General features: G+C 42.6%; 1 protein-coding gene across 2 annotated transcripts; it reads right to left on the bottom strand.

Annotated features, from left to right (window-relative positions):
* Window positions 1-457: 457 nt before the first annotated feature.
* Window positions 458-14,245, bottom strand: grnb (granulin b). 2 transcript variants are annotated; one of them, XM_030399193.1, is made up of 17 exons: window positions 14,101-14,245; window positions 13,719-13,799; window positions 11,160-11,300; window positions 10,314-10,454; window positions 9,834-9,947; window positions 8,845-8,986; window positions 8,571-8,680; window positions 8,251-8,380; window positions 8,078-8,169; window positions 7,470-7,620; window positions 6,795-6,892; window positions 6,163-6,396; window positions 5,310-5,546; window positions 4,246-4,509; window positions 3,936-4,169; window positions 3,324-3,581; window positions 458-2,964 (listed from the first exon to the last, which is right to left on the bottom strand). In XM_030399193.1, the coding sequence occupies exons 2-17, from the start codon at window positions 13,719-13,721 to the stop codon at window positions 2,818-2,820; spliced, it is 2,496 nt and encodes an 831-aa protein (XP_030255053.1). In that variant the 5' UTR covers window positions 13,722-13,799; window positions 14,101-14,245; the 3' UTR covers window positions 458-2,817. The 2 variants fall into 2 exon arrangements, with proteins under 2 accessions (XP_030255053.1, XP_030255054.1); XM_030399194.1 differs by lacking the exon at window positions 14,101-14,245 and adding an exon at window positions 13,885-14,014.
* Between the last annotated feature and the right edge of the window lie 218 nt (window positions 14,246-14,463).

Consider the following 14,463-nt stretch of genomic DNA (forward strand, 5'->3'; position numbering starts at 1 on the left):
GATAAATCTCTTCCATCAGCCTGGCAACACTGGCAAACACCGGCCTTCCTGCCAGGCTGACAGTAAAGTGGGACACGACCCCCCGCAGCTGCGTCTCCACCCATCCATCTCGTATTTACTCCGGTCGTCATAACAACTTTCTGATGACTGGGAGGAGGGAGGAGGGAGATGGGAGGAGGGGGTAAGAGGATATGGAGGGAGAGAAGGCCAGAGGAAGTGTGTGGGCCTGTTGTGTGAGCGTCTGCACATCCTGCCGACCGACAAACTTCGGGGATGACCTCAGCAGTTCTCAATTATCACATCGGGGCGAACTGACAGTTTTGAATTCCTCCTCAAAGTCGAATCCTGCCAGAAAGGCCGTAGAAGGAAAAACACTTCAAAGAACGAATGACGTTGAGAATCTAGAAAAAGGAGCAGTGAGAGAGGATTGTGTTGATGGCGAGCACACATTTAGACGTTTTAATTCCAGGATGGGACAAATCTTTATTCATAAAAAGTGGATTTAATAAAATTACAATCCCATGAGCAAAGTACTCCTCCGTGAAACAAAATAATAAAACAGAATTCAGGAGCTTCGTCAGTGTTTGGAAACTCTCCGTAAGCAAGAAACCAGAACACAAAGACGGACTGATTTGTAAATTAATCTGTGGAGTCATCGTCTGTCGTCTCCTCGTGACGTCAAGATGTACTCGACTCTTATTCTCTTGGCTGTTTTCAGAGGGAATACTAAAGAAAAGCTTGTTTCTTCTTCTACCAACGGTGGACTGAATCTTTACGACCAAGTGAAATCACAGAAGGCACTAGCTATTTGTTCAGTCCGTCGCTGCTCGTGTCGCTTTAACCAAGTGTACCATAAAATAAACTAAACAGCCAAATTGTACGAAACGAGTTCTAACACTGCGTCGCATGAGAGTTTAAAGTTACAGTTCACCCAAACATGTAGATTTCAGCTATTGTCTCCTCATCCACATGTTGCAAAGTCAGGTTACGTTTCGTAGTCCACAAAACATTTCTGGAGCTTCTCAGCAAAACTGAAACAGATGAAACAGATGGAGACTTGTTTAAAACGTAAAAAAAAAATAAAAATGGCTGAACTGATTTTAGTCTTTGTTTACATTCTTGTGCCCCCACGTCAGACGAGGTGCATGCTAGCGTGTTTAGCTTAGCAGCTACAGAGAATATTTCCACTTGAAAAAGGGTGTAAAGAACTTCTCTTCAAGTCAACTTTGATTTTTTTGACGTTTTAAACACGTCTCCAGCTCCTTCAGTTGTTAAGAAGAACGCTGCCCTGCTGTGAAGATCCATTAAAGTTTTGTGGTCTATGAAACTTCACCTGGCTTTCCCTCGGCATGCGGGTGAGGAGAGAATGACTGAATTTACATTTTTGGGTGAACTGTCCCTTTAATTTCTGGGCCTTGCCATTAATCACAGACAATCACAGATTAAGAAAAATCACAAAGACTACACTGAATCACTTCCACACACCAGCAGATCGACAGTCAACAACTTGTACACGTGAAGACTTAAACAAAGTAAAATGCTGCTTCAACACGTAAAGAGGCAAATAACGATTCTCTACATGCTGCTTTCAAGTGCCGTAGTGTTTACTGCGTTCTCGAGATCAGTCCGTATCAGAATGTTCCTCTGTGGTATCTGAAGTGTCGGCGATGATGACTTTATCGGCACCCACTGGCCCGGCCTGCCTGTTTCAGCCTTTGTCATCGTTTTTGCTTTTCGCGTGTACGTTATCTTATAAAACGAAAGTCGTGCGGACAGGAATGTTTTTAAAAACAGCAGTATTAGTGTTGACACGGACACTCACGAGATCTTTGAAGGCAGCATCAGAAACACCGTCAGTCAAGTATGAGGAGTTAATCCTGTCAAATGTCACCCACAATGACGCAGCAAATAAATTCAAGTTCCTCGTGTTTCAAAGAGAAATGGACCAACACAAGAAAATCACCCACTGCTAACAGTAACGATCAGAAAGCACAAAAACAAAAGAGGACTGTCAGTGATACTCTACATTCTTCTTATTGTCAATAAATCATGAAGAAGACCAAAATCAAGTGTTGTGGACTAATCCATCGATTGGAATAATTCCGAACAACGGCTTCACTTCCTCCCGTTTAGGTAACGTTTGATAAAAACTACAATAATCTGCTTTTTTAGAAAATAATTGAGCCTTTTTTAAAATACGGGAAGTCGGATTGAAGCCACATGTCCAACTGTATCTTCCAGTGAGTGTACTGATCAGGTGCTCTGCAAACAATTGATTAAAAAAAACTTTATTTTTTCAAGATTTTCGTATTTTGACCATTGGCCTTCGAGTTGAAGAGGACAGACAAGCAGAGAAATCAGAATTTCTTACAGGTGGACTTGTTGTTCATTGTTGGTTTTGGTCTTTTCATTGAATTTGTTGACAATCAATAAAAATACAGAATAATACCAATGTTATCCTTGAGACAAACTGCAGGTCTGTGCAGTCCTTCCTGGTTGTTTAATCACAAACTTATTTCCACGAGCGTGATAATGATGAGATATTTTCTGCCGGATGCAATAAAAGACTCCTGCACACTGTTTTCACTTCAAGGTAACACATGTTGAAATAATTCCTTCACCAGAGTGCTTCTTCTTCTTTATAATGACAGATGAATGAAGCGTGCATGTTTTTTTTTTTCCTGCCTTGCACCAAGTCTCGACCTTAAATACTCAGGAGTGCTGAAACTGTAAATACACTTCCGTGATGAGGGAAAAGCCCTGATCATCCGTAGACAACATGAGCTGTAGGTGGCTGACGACAAAGAGTGCTCCTTATTAAAGTCCATGTCGGACAAAGTCTTTCTTTCTGTCCCCGAACAAAGAGTCCCAGCTCAGCTGGTCCTGCTGAGTGCAGCCTCCAGACTTCAGGTCACAGGAGAATCCTGCAGGACAGCAGTGCTTCGAGTCGGAGCAGCAGACGGCCTGTCAGGAGGAAACACAGCAGCTAGACTCAGACGCTCAGGAGATTTCAAATGTTTCTAAATGCATTTGTGATCAGAAGGTGACCAGATATTGTGTTTAAAAGTTAATCACAATAATATCCAAGGTTTCCCTTGCAGACGTGTGAAAGAATAACAGAACAGAATAAAACAGTGAAAGTGACCTCGGTGTCACACAGAGTGTTCAACGAGGCAGAGATGTTTGGATCATGTGACATCGCGTTCACTGGTCACATGATCCACATTCCTGAGGAGGAACCATGTCAAATAACATAACCGAATCAAGCATTCGTACAAGGAACTGATGAAACATGAAGTGCTGGTGTGGGAGTGTGGACGTACCCGGGGTGAGGGGCAGCAGGCCCACTCTGTGGCTGAGATCTTACAGCACGTGTCTCGCTCCGGGCAGTGAAACGCCCCCGTGCTGTCACATGGTATGTCCGTGTCATCCTCAGTGTCCCTGGGCTCGGACTGCACCACTTTAATCTGAGGGAGGGTGTGGATCAGAACATCGTGGTCCTTCTTCTCGCAGGTTCCCGTCTGCATGTTGCAGGTGTAGCCCTGAGGACAGCAGTGCTCGTGATCCTCACAGCAAACGGCCTGAAGAGGAGACGGAAGAAGAATCTTTAATCCGATCTGTTCATACTGTCGCCACACTCATTTTATATCGTCAGCTCGTTCACAGCTGAAGCATTTCAACAGTTAACAGAGTCTGAAGTCAGTCTGCCCTCTGCACACATTCTAAAAATGGACTCAACACCAATGTTGAGATTTAGAGACAAAAACCAAATGAGGTGAATGTTTTGTTTTACATCAACGACTGATTGCTGAAGTCAAGTTTTTGTTATGTTAATGTTATCAGAGATAAATGTGACATGTGTAACAGACGTGGTGAGAGCGTAAAAAACCTCTGAAATCGTACATGAGATAAAGTGAAGTCAGTGATGTACAGACCTTGACCAGCGGGCAGCAGCCCCACTCTCCTGTCTGCAGTTTGCAGCAGGTCGTTCCTGAAGCGCAGCTGCTCTTGTCGTCACATTTGACGTCGTTGACGGCGTCCGGCTCGGTCATGGCGCTCAGTTTGGTGAACCAGGGAATAACATGAGGGCCCCTTGAGCAGGAGGAGCGGTGCGGCTCACAGCTGTGACCGCTGGGGCAGCAGTGGTTTCCGTCTTTACAGCACACAGCCTGCAGAACAGGAGAGGAAACTTAGGAACACTCACACTGTCTTTGTCAGCGTGTGTCTGTTTTAATAATCTCTTACCTTCGGCAGAGGGCAGCAGCCCCATTTCTTTGTCCTGTCCATGAAGCAGCAGGTCGTGTCCTTGGGGCAGCTGGTCTGGGCGTCACACATGTTCTTGGCCGGCCGCGTTGGACCGGAAACAGAGTGACTAAGCTCCTTCTGCAGGGCCGGGATCTTCTGCAGCCAGGGCAGGCTGAGACCACCGGGCTGCTCGCAGGTCTGTTCAGCCACGTTACACTTGTAGCCTTTAGGACAGCAGTGCTCGTGATCGTTACAGCACACAGCCTGGAAACAACAAGATCCAAACGCTCTTTAATGCCGCCTGAAGTTCCCGTAAATGTCAGATTTTCTGTTCAACAGATGTCAGAGATTTAATGCAACATGACCTCTGAAAGATGAAGAATGAGGATGTACTACTGACATTTTCTTTCTCCTCCTTTGTCCCAAATACATCCTTCAGTTATTCAGTGATCATGCAGTAAAGTTTCTGATCTCTTTATCGTGTCATTAAAACATAAACAGGGATTAAAGTGCCACACTTTGGAGACTTATTTCAAAGCCGTCTTTGAAAAAGATCCAGTGTGTTCCTCCTGAACACAGACACACACAGTCTCCTGTGTGATTTCATGATAATGTAGGTTTATGTCAAATCCTTCAGTTCACAGTAGTTTCAGAGAAAACTTTATGTCTCAGTTTGCTATAAATAAGAAACACAACCACGTGCTTCAGTCACACACATTTATAGAAATAAGCCCTCAGAGTTGAGAACACAGCATGATTCACACCTCTGACTGGCTTCTTTACGTCAGCAGAATCAGAGGGACAGGAAAAAAAAAACGTTTCCAACTTGAAATCATTCACACATGTTTTCCGGAGTTAGACACACAGTATGGGATATCTGCTGCTGGAGGTGCCTGAATCAAAACAACCAGCATCGCCGATAAAAATCTACCGAAATGATGTTCGCCTATTTCATTCCTCACCGACTCTCTCCAGGAACTTGTGGCGGCAGGCGACCAACTAAAACACACGGTTGCCTTAAATAAAAAGAACAAAAAGGGATTTCTTGTGATGAAGGCACTGACCTGAGGTAGAGGGCAGCAGGCCCACTGTCCAGAGTCTTTCTTACAGCAGGTGGTTCCTCCTGGACACATCGTCTGCTTGTCACATTTCTCATCCTTTGTCTGCGAGGTCAGAGCCGACTCCTTCTCCACCCAGCGGACGGACGGCAGGAAACCCAGCGGGTCGTCACAGGTTTCAGCCTCCAGGTTACAGACTTTACCGTGAGGGCAGCAGTGCAGGTGGTCGTCACAGCACACAGCCTGGAAGGAGCCCAGAATATAAACTGTTAAAGCATTTAAGATTAAACTTAATTGATCCCTCAGCTGGGAAATTCCCCATTTCAATTTATCGAAGTCCTCACAACAGGCGTCATTGTCTCAGAGCCAGCAGTCATTTACTAGAATTACAGCAAGGAAACTGCTGTTTTTACTTATTGATTCATTCATCTAATTTCCTCTGCCCACTGTAGCACCACAGGCACATGATGAAACCTGAAATCTCAAAGTGAAACAGTGAGTTTCCATTTTGTTCCACTTCATTTTACTCACTGAAGAGCTCAACAAGCCAGGGTGTCTGAGCCCAGGCTAGACCTGATGACTGGCCACAGATATAGTCAACAGTTCCACACATTTATTATATACAGATGGAGATGAATGCGAGCTGAATGACAGAATGAAAGATTACACATCAGAGAAAAAACCAGACATGTAGCCTTAAAGAAAAAGTGGTGCAGTCATGTCTTGCCACGACTTTCACAATCGTCGTGGATCAGCATTTTCAAGATTTAAAGATGTGTCACATGCCAGGAAATGGATTTTAAAAAACCAGCCCAGAATCTCCTCATAAATCGCCGCCTGTCTCACCACTCCAGTTTACCTGAGGCAGAGGACAGCAGGCCCAGTCTCCAGACTCCGTCTTACAGCACGTGGATTTTCCAGGACAGGACGTAGATTTATCGCACTTGCTGTTCACGGTCAGTAAAGGGACGGTGGGCACTTTACTGAGCCAGGACGTCACGGCTCTGCCTGAGGGATCGTCGCACGTGGAGGCTGCCAGGTTGCAGATGGTGTCTTGGGGACAGCAGTGAAGGTGGTCCTTGCAACACACGGCCTACAGGGAGGAGGAACAGACGAGATGTGGTTGTGACACACAATCCTGCAATTTAGCAACCTACAATGTAAATATAACGTCTGTATGTGCAGGAAACCCTCCTCCTCCTCCTCCATACTGACCTCTACTAATAGAAAACGTGCCCAGACTGAATAGAACTTAGCATTTATCATATCAACTTATATTTCTGCACACGAGTGTTGCAACAAAACCGAACCAAGATTAGACAATCTGTCAGAGGAGGAGCCGTTTGTCAAAGTCACTGCGATAAAAAAAACTGAACTCTGCAGACAGGAGATGAATCATGATCCCAGAAAGTGTGAAATAATTCTGTGCAGCTGGACGGACAGTTGAACACAGCCTGCCTGTGTGAGTCAGTGGCTTCAGTATGTCGGTACCTTTGGCAGCGGACAACAGGCCCATGCTCCTCCTGGTGTTTTACAGCAGGTGCTTCCGTCAGCGCAGGCCACGGAGTCGTTACAGGGAACAGCAGCGACTGAAAGACAAACGGGAACTTTTTAATCAGTGTACATGCGAGCAAACTTTATCCAAGAATGTTTGACAGAATTAACTCTCGCAAAATTGTTCGACTCGTGACGGAAAGTCTTCAAAATGAACTTCCTGTGAGCAGCCTTGAACCGACTGTGAGAGATCGCCGTTAGCATGATCCTGTTTGAATACATCTAAATTAAATAGCCGGTTTACAAGAATATTCATTCTTTGTGCAGCTTAAAGCTAAATGTTCTACCTTTCTTGCCATCATGTTGTAGTGCGGTGGCGCAGTGAAGTGATGCCAGCAAGCACATCAAGTTTTATGGCAGTTTCCATATTTTTTTAGTAGTTATTATGGTTTGATGGTTTTTAGGGACAGGAAACAAAAATAAACGTAGATGAAATACCACGGAACGGAACCCATCAGATGAAACTATTAAAACGCCTTTGCACTCCTGAACGAGTAGTTCTCAAACACTTAAAAAAAATTAACATTGTTCAGACAACTTAGGCGTTTTAAGAAGTATTTTGGATCAGTCATTGCTCTTTCGAGTTTGATCAAGAATGTCTGAGTGTCTGACCTTTGCTCTGTGCTGTCAACAGCTCCGTCGCAGCAGCGGGGATCTTCACTGCCAGACTGGACTCTGTCTGGTCCGACGCACAGGTGCTGTGGACGAGGTCACACTGGGTGCCTGAGGGACAGCAGTGGATGTGATCTGAACAACAAACAGCCTGGAAGAGAAAAGGATATACAGAAAGGATTAATTTATGCTTCCCAGCTCCAATTCGATTCTAGTCTAGAGACAAAGATTTTGTTTTTTTGCCCGGCTGACATCCCTTGTGACTGCAAACTTAAACATCCCCATTAATGTGCAACTTTCACATTAATTTAACGAGTACGTGTTAAAATTAATCAGAGGAATATTCCAATTGAGATTCAAAGGGTTAGGGAGTCCTGGCCAAGAGAGCAGCATTTAAAGTTTCACGTAAAAGAAAAACAGCAAACTTAATCAGCCGATAGATGGAAGAAGAAAAAAAAAGAAAAAAAAATTATTTTGTCAACACATAAGCTCATTACATCCGTCTCACAGCTTGGTGACTTTGTGCTACAGTTAAAAACTTACTTAAACCAGGTTTGGTTTGTTCAGTAACATCTATTCTTTTTACCAGGTGAGTTCAGGTTACTCACATCAGGCATCGGACAGCAGCCGTACGATCCGTTGGTCATCTGGCAGCACGTTGTCTCGTCAGGACACGCCGACTTCTTATCTGGACACTCAACTGAAGTCAGAACAGACACATGATCAGCGCTTGTTTCTGACTATTATCTTTGCAAACACTTCGTATCAGTTAACTGCTTACCGTCATTGGTTACAGCAGCGATCTTCTTCAGCAGAGGCAGTTGTGTCTCACCGGACTTACAGACTCCATGTTCCAGGTCACATATTGTGTCGGAGGGACAACAGTGGATATGATCGCTGCAGCACATGGCCTGCAAAGGATTAAATATCAAACACAGAGAAAAGTGTACAGTGAGAAAAAGTCTTTCCAGGGACAGTCGGTACATTAAAACACAGCGGCAAATCTTCACGTTTTTAGAAGCTGAACCAGTGAATATTTGGAAAAAAAACGATTATATAATGTGTTGGTGATAAATACATTTGCAGTAAAGTCGTATGTACCTCAGGATAAGGGCAGCAGCCGTAGTCTCCACCGGCTAGCTCACAACATGTAAAACTATCTGGGCAGCTGCTTTTTCCATCAGGACAAGTCACTGAACCGACTGAAGACACTACAGAATGATAAAGAAATAAAAACGGTCATGTGTTATTAGTACAGCATCATCAGCATAGAGATGTTGACAGATTTCAGTGACTTCTAAACTGGACCTTTGGCCTGACACGAGTACATGCCCATTAAATCAAACGGTGTTTATTTACATGAGGAAACCCCCACCTGGAAAACTCTCCCTCCGTCTGGCCGGCAGTTTCTGCAGCATGGGGAAGAACTGCAGTGAGGATGACACGCATCTCGAGTGAGCAATATCACACTTTGTTCCCTCGGGGCAACAGTGGAGCTTATCCTCACAACAAACCGCCTGCAGAGAGAGGAAAATCATTCAGACAGTCAGGAACACTCTTCAGTCAAGGACAGTTTCCTGCAGATAATGGAAAAGTACAGATGACTGAGTTGAACGCTGTCTGTGGATGAGGATTAGAAATGACAAACAGAGTTACCCGATATTCAACTTCTGTAAAAACATTGTTTTTTTGCGCTCGTATAAAGTTGTCAGATTTGGACACCAACATGATTTATTACCCAGATTAATGTCTCTCTTCACCAGGAACACTTATTCTCTATGACCAACCCAGATATGGATTAAGACTCGTCCCAGAGAACAGAGATGTAAGCAAATCAGCATTATTAACGTCAGCAGCCGTCGCAACAAACGTGAAATCATTATTACACTCCAGAAGAGCAAACACTTGGAAGTTATCTTTATAAACGGCAGATGCAACAAAACTGTGCAGCTGATTTTAAACCAGTTGCTCGGTTCAGGGTAGAACTTTTCTGGGTCGTTTTTGGGTTTCGGTACAAAATATTGGACCTTGTGAAGACCTCCAATTTAAAAAGGCACCAGATGATTTTGAAAAAGGACGTGAGAGTCGCAATTCAGCAATCCTTTTTACATTTTAAATATCAAGAAAAAAAACATGATACACATCATATATTAAATAATTCTTTATAGTTATTATATATTCTATTATATCAAAATAATTGAGCAGCCCCATTTGACATATTGCACTAAATATCATATTATGCATGTCTTGAACCTCAAAGTATTTCCTTGGATGGTAAGTTTATCTAATGTTGAAAATCAGACCATGTTACATGGTTCTTGGTGCAAAGTTTTTGTCTTCAAACATGAGCTGATGTATAATCACCTTAACTAACGGACAGCAGCCCCAGGAGCCGTCGAGAAGCTGGCAGCAGGTGGTGTCATCCGGACACTCGGACTCCTGATCCGGACAAATGACTGCCTTCACTCTCTGCTCGAGCTGGAGCCATCACACATCACAGCCCACGCATATCAATGACGGGAACACAAAAAAGCGGCATGTCAATGGCAGGATTGAGTCGTATTCTGTTGTAGAAACAGTCCTCAGAAGTTTTCAGCTTTCCTTCAAATAAAATGTATCACAAAACTACACTCACACATAAAAGGCTGTTTACACATTTACATTCCCACGTCTAAAAAGGTCAAGTAAGCAAAATAATCAGAGGCTGCCAGAATTTTATGCTCCATTGTTTCTGTTACAAAGGTTGAGAAACAGCCTGAATGTCTAAGGATTTAGAAGAGACTGTTAAAAAACAGAATAAGATAAAAAGTAAAACAACAACACATTCTCTAGTTGGTAAATCACCTGAGGGATGATCGAGGCCGGTTTGGCAGGAAGTCGTCTCATCCAGGGCAGAGACACGGTCTTATTAACACATTTGGAGTGGACGAGGTCGCAGATCGTCCCCTCATAGCAGCAGTGCAGGTGGTCTGAACAACACTCAGCCTACACATGGATTCAAAAAAGGGGTGACAAAGGTTTACCGAAAGCTCTACAAATGCTGATGATGTGTAGAATGATTTTTTAACTTCTCAGACATCATGAAATTCTGAAGCAGAAAGTTCGATAAAAAGAAAAAGGAGGAAAAAACAACAACTGTGATTTGATGTCAACTTTCACCGTCTAAAAACAGATGCTTTTAAGTCGATTTCTCTCGTCTCTGACAGGGTTCAGCCGAGGAAAAGGATCATTTAGGAACTTTAGCCAAATGCACAGCACACATGTGGCTGTTTCCTTCATCAGAGTGCAGACAACAAGACAACTCTGGTCTACGCGATGACGCAATTATTGATCATCAGGCTCTTAGCTCCGGCTTTTAGTATTGGATCTGTGTGTTAGTCATCTCAAGAGAAGGGTAAACAGGAAGGCCTGGAGTGTGTCTTTTGATACCATCCACACCCTTTGACAACAGCGTGCCACCCAATGTGCAGCGAGTTTAACTGAACTGAACTGGATGGATCAGTGGAAAGTACAAGCTATAAAGAAATGACAAACATGACAGAACAAATCCTGCAATCCCTCTAAACAAGGTACCACTTCAGCATAATCAGCAAACTCGTCGAGCAGCTGCAGCATACTCAGACGATTTTGTATTTTAAGTTAGGAGAGTTTGTGTAGGCAGACTCGACACATAACTTAACGGTGACTTACATGTGGCAGCGGACAGCATCCGTATCCTCCCGCAGCGTTCTTACAGCAGGTGTTTTTGTCCTCGCACATGCCTCCATCAGGACAGACGAGCGCTGTGCTGAGGCCCACCAGAGCCAGACACAAGATCCACATCTGCAGAGTCTGAAGACCGAGAGAGGAGGACAGGAGAAGAGAAGACAGGAGAGGAGAAAGTGCAGAGGAGAAGGCAGGAGACGACAGGAGAGGAAAAAGAAGGAGAGTCAGTAGTGAAGTATGATTCAGTCTGATAAAATCTCAAAGATCCTGAACGTTTGCCAACAAACTAATCTTCTTGGTTTCTGTATTTCTTTCAGGTTTTGAGAAAATCCCCATGGAGAAGGAAAAACAAAGATAACAAAAAAAGGTTCAGCTGCTCAGAAAACATTCCAACTGATAACTGGATTTCAACACTAAACCATCCAGCTCTTTGTTGTAAAGTTCACGTCCCTTTAATAAAAGTGTAGCACTCGTATCTTAGGAATGTAATACCTGAAACGACAGTAACAAAATGTCAAACGTCAAGATTTAATGACTGTACTGTAAGAGCTGAGGTTTCTCCAGCACTCAGTCAGTTTTAGATTTGGTTTTTTGTGCATTTTGCTTGATTAACAAATTAAACAAGTTATTCCTTTATCTAAAAACAGCTTATTTTTTGCTCATTGGCCAACTGTTAGAGCTCTAGTAGATTTGTTGAGTTAGTACTCACTGTTCAGTAAGTACTGATTAATCATGTGGAATAAACAGAAGTTCTAGTTATCTGGCATTAAAGGAAGACACATGTCATTTCTTAACTGATTTCTTCATCTTGTTTAAGCAGAAACTGCTCACAGGCGTTATCAGCTTCAACACGTACATAAGGCTGCAAAAATGTGGTGACTGATAAGGTTTATCTACACAGCTGAATGTGTGACAGGCTGGTCTGAGGTCAGATCAGAGCAACTGAAAAAAAAAAAAATAATCAAAACAAAATGAAAAATAGGACACACAAAGAAAACTGTCCATCATAGTGTCCAACAAACCACAATTATGTCCTTCAAAGGGTCTTGTTTTGTCTCATCAACAGTCCAAAACCCAAAATATATTCTATTCACTAGGGCTGCAACTTAATATTATTTTCATTGTCAATCAATCAAGTCTGTTGATTACTTTCTGTATTAATGGATCAGTTGTTTGGTCTATAAAATGTGTTCCATCAAGTTTCTTAATTTGTCACAGAGGAGGAAAGAAAGCAGAAAAGTTCATATCATTATTTTTTTTGACAGATATTGCAATGTGAGTCACAATTAGTGGAATTATTATTTTTACATCACAATTTTCATTCACACTGAAAAAAGTGTTTAGGGTCTTGATGATCTGACATTTGTGCAGCACACATTTTAACTTTAGCCAGAAAACTGCAGCTTCTGTGATTTTGATGTTGCACTTACACATATTTCTATATTGTTAACATTTCCATTAACGGTGCAGCCGTACATCAGATCTGTCAGTTGTCTGACTGATTATTTGCCACAGTGTTTCAGCTCCATAAATAAACATCATGGCTCTTATTATAAAAGGAAGACATAAACAGCCTCACATACACACAAGTTGCCTTAATCCAATTAGTATCTGGATGGAAATATGCGAGAATGTACCCAGCATGTATGTCAGAGTGTTACAGGAATGCTGTAAATAATCACACCAGCAGCGAGTTATAGAGCTTGTTTCTTGTGTTGACTGTAATTCCTTTAATCATTAACAGAGTTAAGAAGCTACAGCAGAGTTTTTACAGACACAGAAGGGTCAGGATACACTCAGGCTGCAGCTAATGATTATTTTCATAAGCTCGGTCTGCTGTCATTATCAGCTGATATCAGCCATCTTCCATATCCGCAGTAAATGTTGTCCAATATGTAACGCTATAAAAACAGTTTTTTGGAGAATCAAATACTTGTGGTTGTATATAATTATATTTTCATTATTTATATTTAATGATCAACGATCCAATAGCTTCAATGCAAAGTGAAAACGTCGATTTATATCGCCACTGTTGCTAAGAAACGCCTTTATTTTGAAATTCCCATGGCACATCTGTGTCACAGTTTCTGTCCTGGAACATTAATAACATACTATTTCCAGTTAAAACTGGCAAATCTGATTCAAGCTGCATCTCATTTGATCGCAGGCCCCTGGATCGAATCGAATGGAAATTGTATCGTGGCAGCTATTGTGATATCGACAAATATCGTATTGTGGTCCAAAGAATCGATATAGGCCAATATTGTATCGTGATGCAAATTGCAATTTATACCCCTGACAGTCATCATAACTTTTCTTTTCAATCAACTTATATATAAATGAACAGGTCACTGCAGCTCAAGAGCTTAAAAAGTCCATTATTTGACAAAACATTAGCTAAAATCAGCTGTTAAATGTCCTGGAGTCATACATTTCTCCTTGATTAAGGGCTGTTGTCTGGTTGCTGAGAGGTGAAAAACGTCCCTGTACTAATTCAACCATTAAATTATCAAAAATATGAGGATATTCGTTGGATATATTTACCATTATGAGCAGATGACTTGAAGGCAGACAGAATGAGTTTCAGTTAACAAAAGGCACAGAGCTGCATACTCCTCTTACAACCTGAAAACAGCAGAAATAACATCAGACACCGCGTAAAAACACTGAGAAATAACGAGAATACACATAATACTGAAGGTTTACAAACATGAGAAAAGCTGACACGAGACACAACTTTTTCGCCGACGATAACTGACATTATTAACGAGCTAGCTAACGTCAGGACGAGATGAGCTCATCCACAGAAAAACAAGTCACGTTAGCTTCAGCAAGGCTAGGTGGCTAACGTCGGAGCTAGCCGGTTTTGAATGACGTAAAGCAGAAGCGTTTCTTCTTCGTGGGAAAACAGACGCGCTCGTCTCACCTGCTGGGATTTAGGTGCAGTCTTCTTTTCCAGCTCGTCACATTAAATGTCGGGTTTATCTTGTGCCTCAGACACAAAGCAGGACTGTGTGCGGCTGTATTTCACTCAACTGTCCAACTGTCACATGACACACTCACACGTGACGCTGCAGCCTGCTCTTAAAGGGCCAGTACACCGATTCGGTCAACACATAAACATGGACACAGGAGTGAAAGTGAACACTCACAGCTGAAGGAGTGCATGTGTTCATGTCTTTACATTAAAATATCCACGACATAAAATAATGTTTGTAATGTAATTTCTGCACGTCTTTCAATTGCACTATTTTCTTTACATTTACGGCATTTAGCAGATGCTTCTGTC

This window comes from Sparus aurata, chromosome 20 (genome assembly GCF_900880675.1).
Source record: "Sparus aurata chromosome 20, fSpaAur1.1, whole genome shotgun sequence".
Lineage (NCBI taxonomy): Eukaryota > Metazoa > Chordata > Actinopteri > Spariformes > Sparidae > Sparus > Sparus aurata.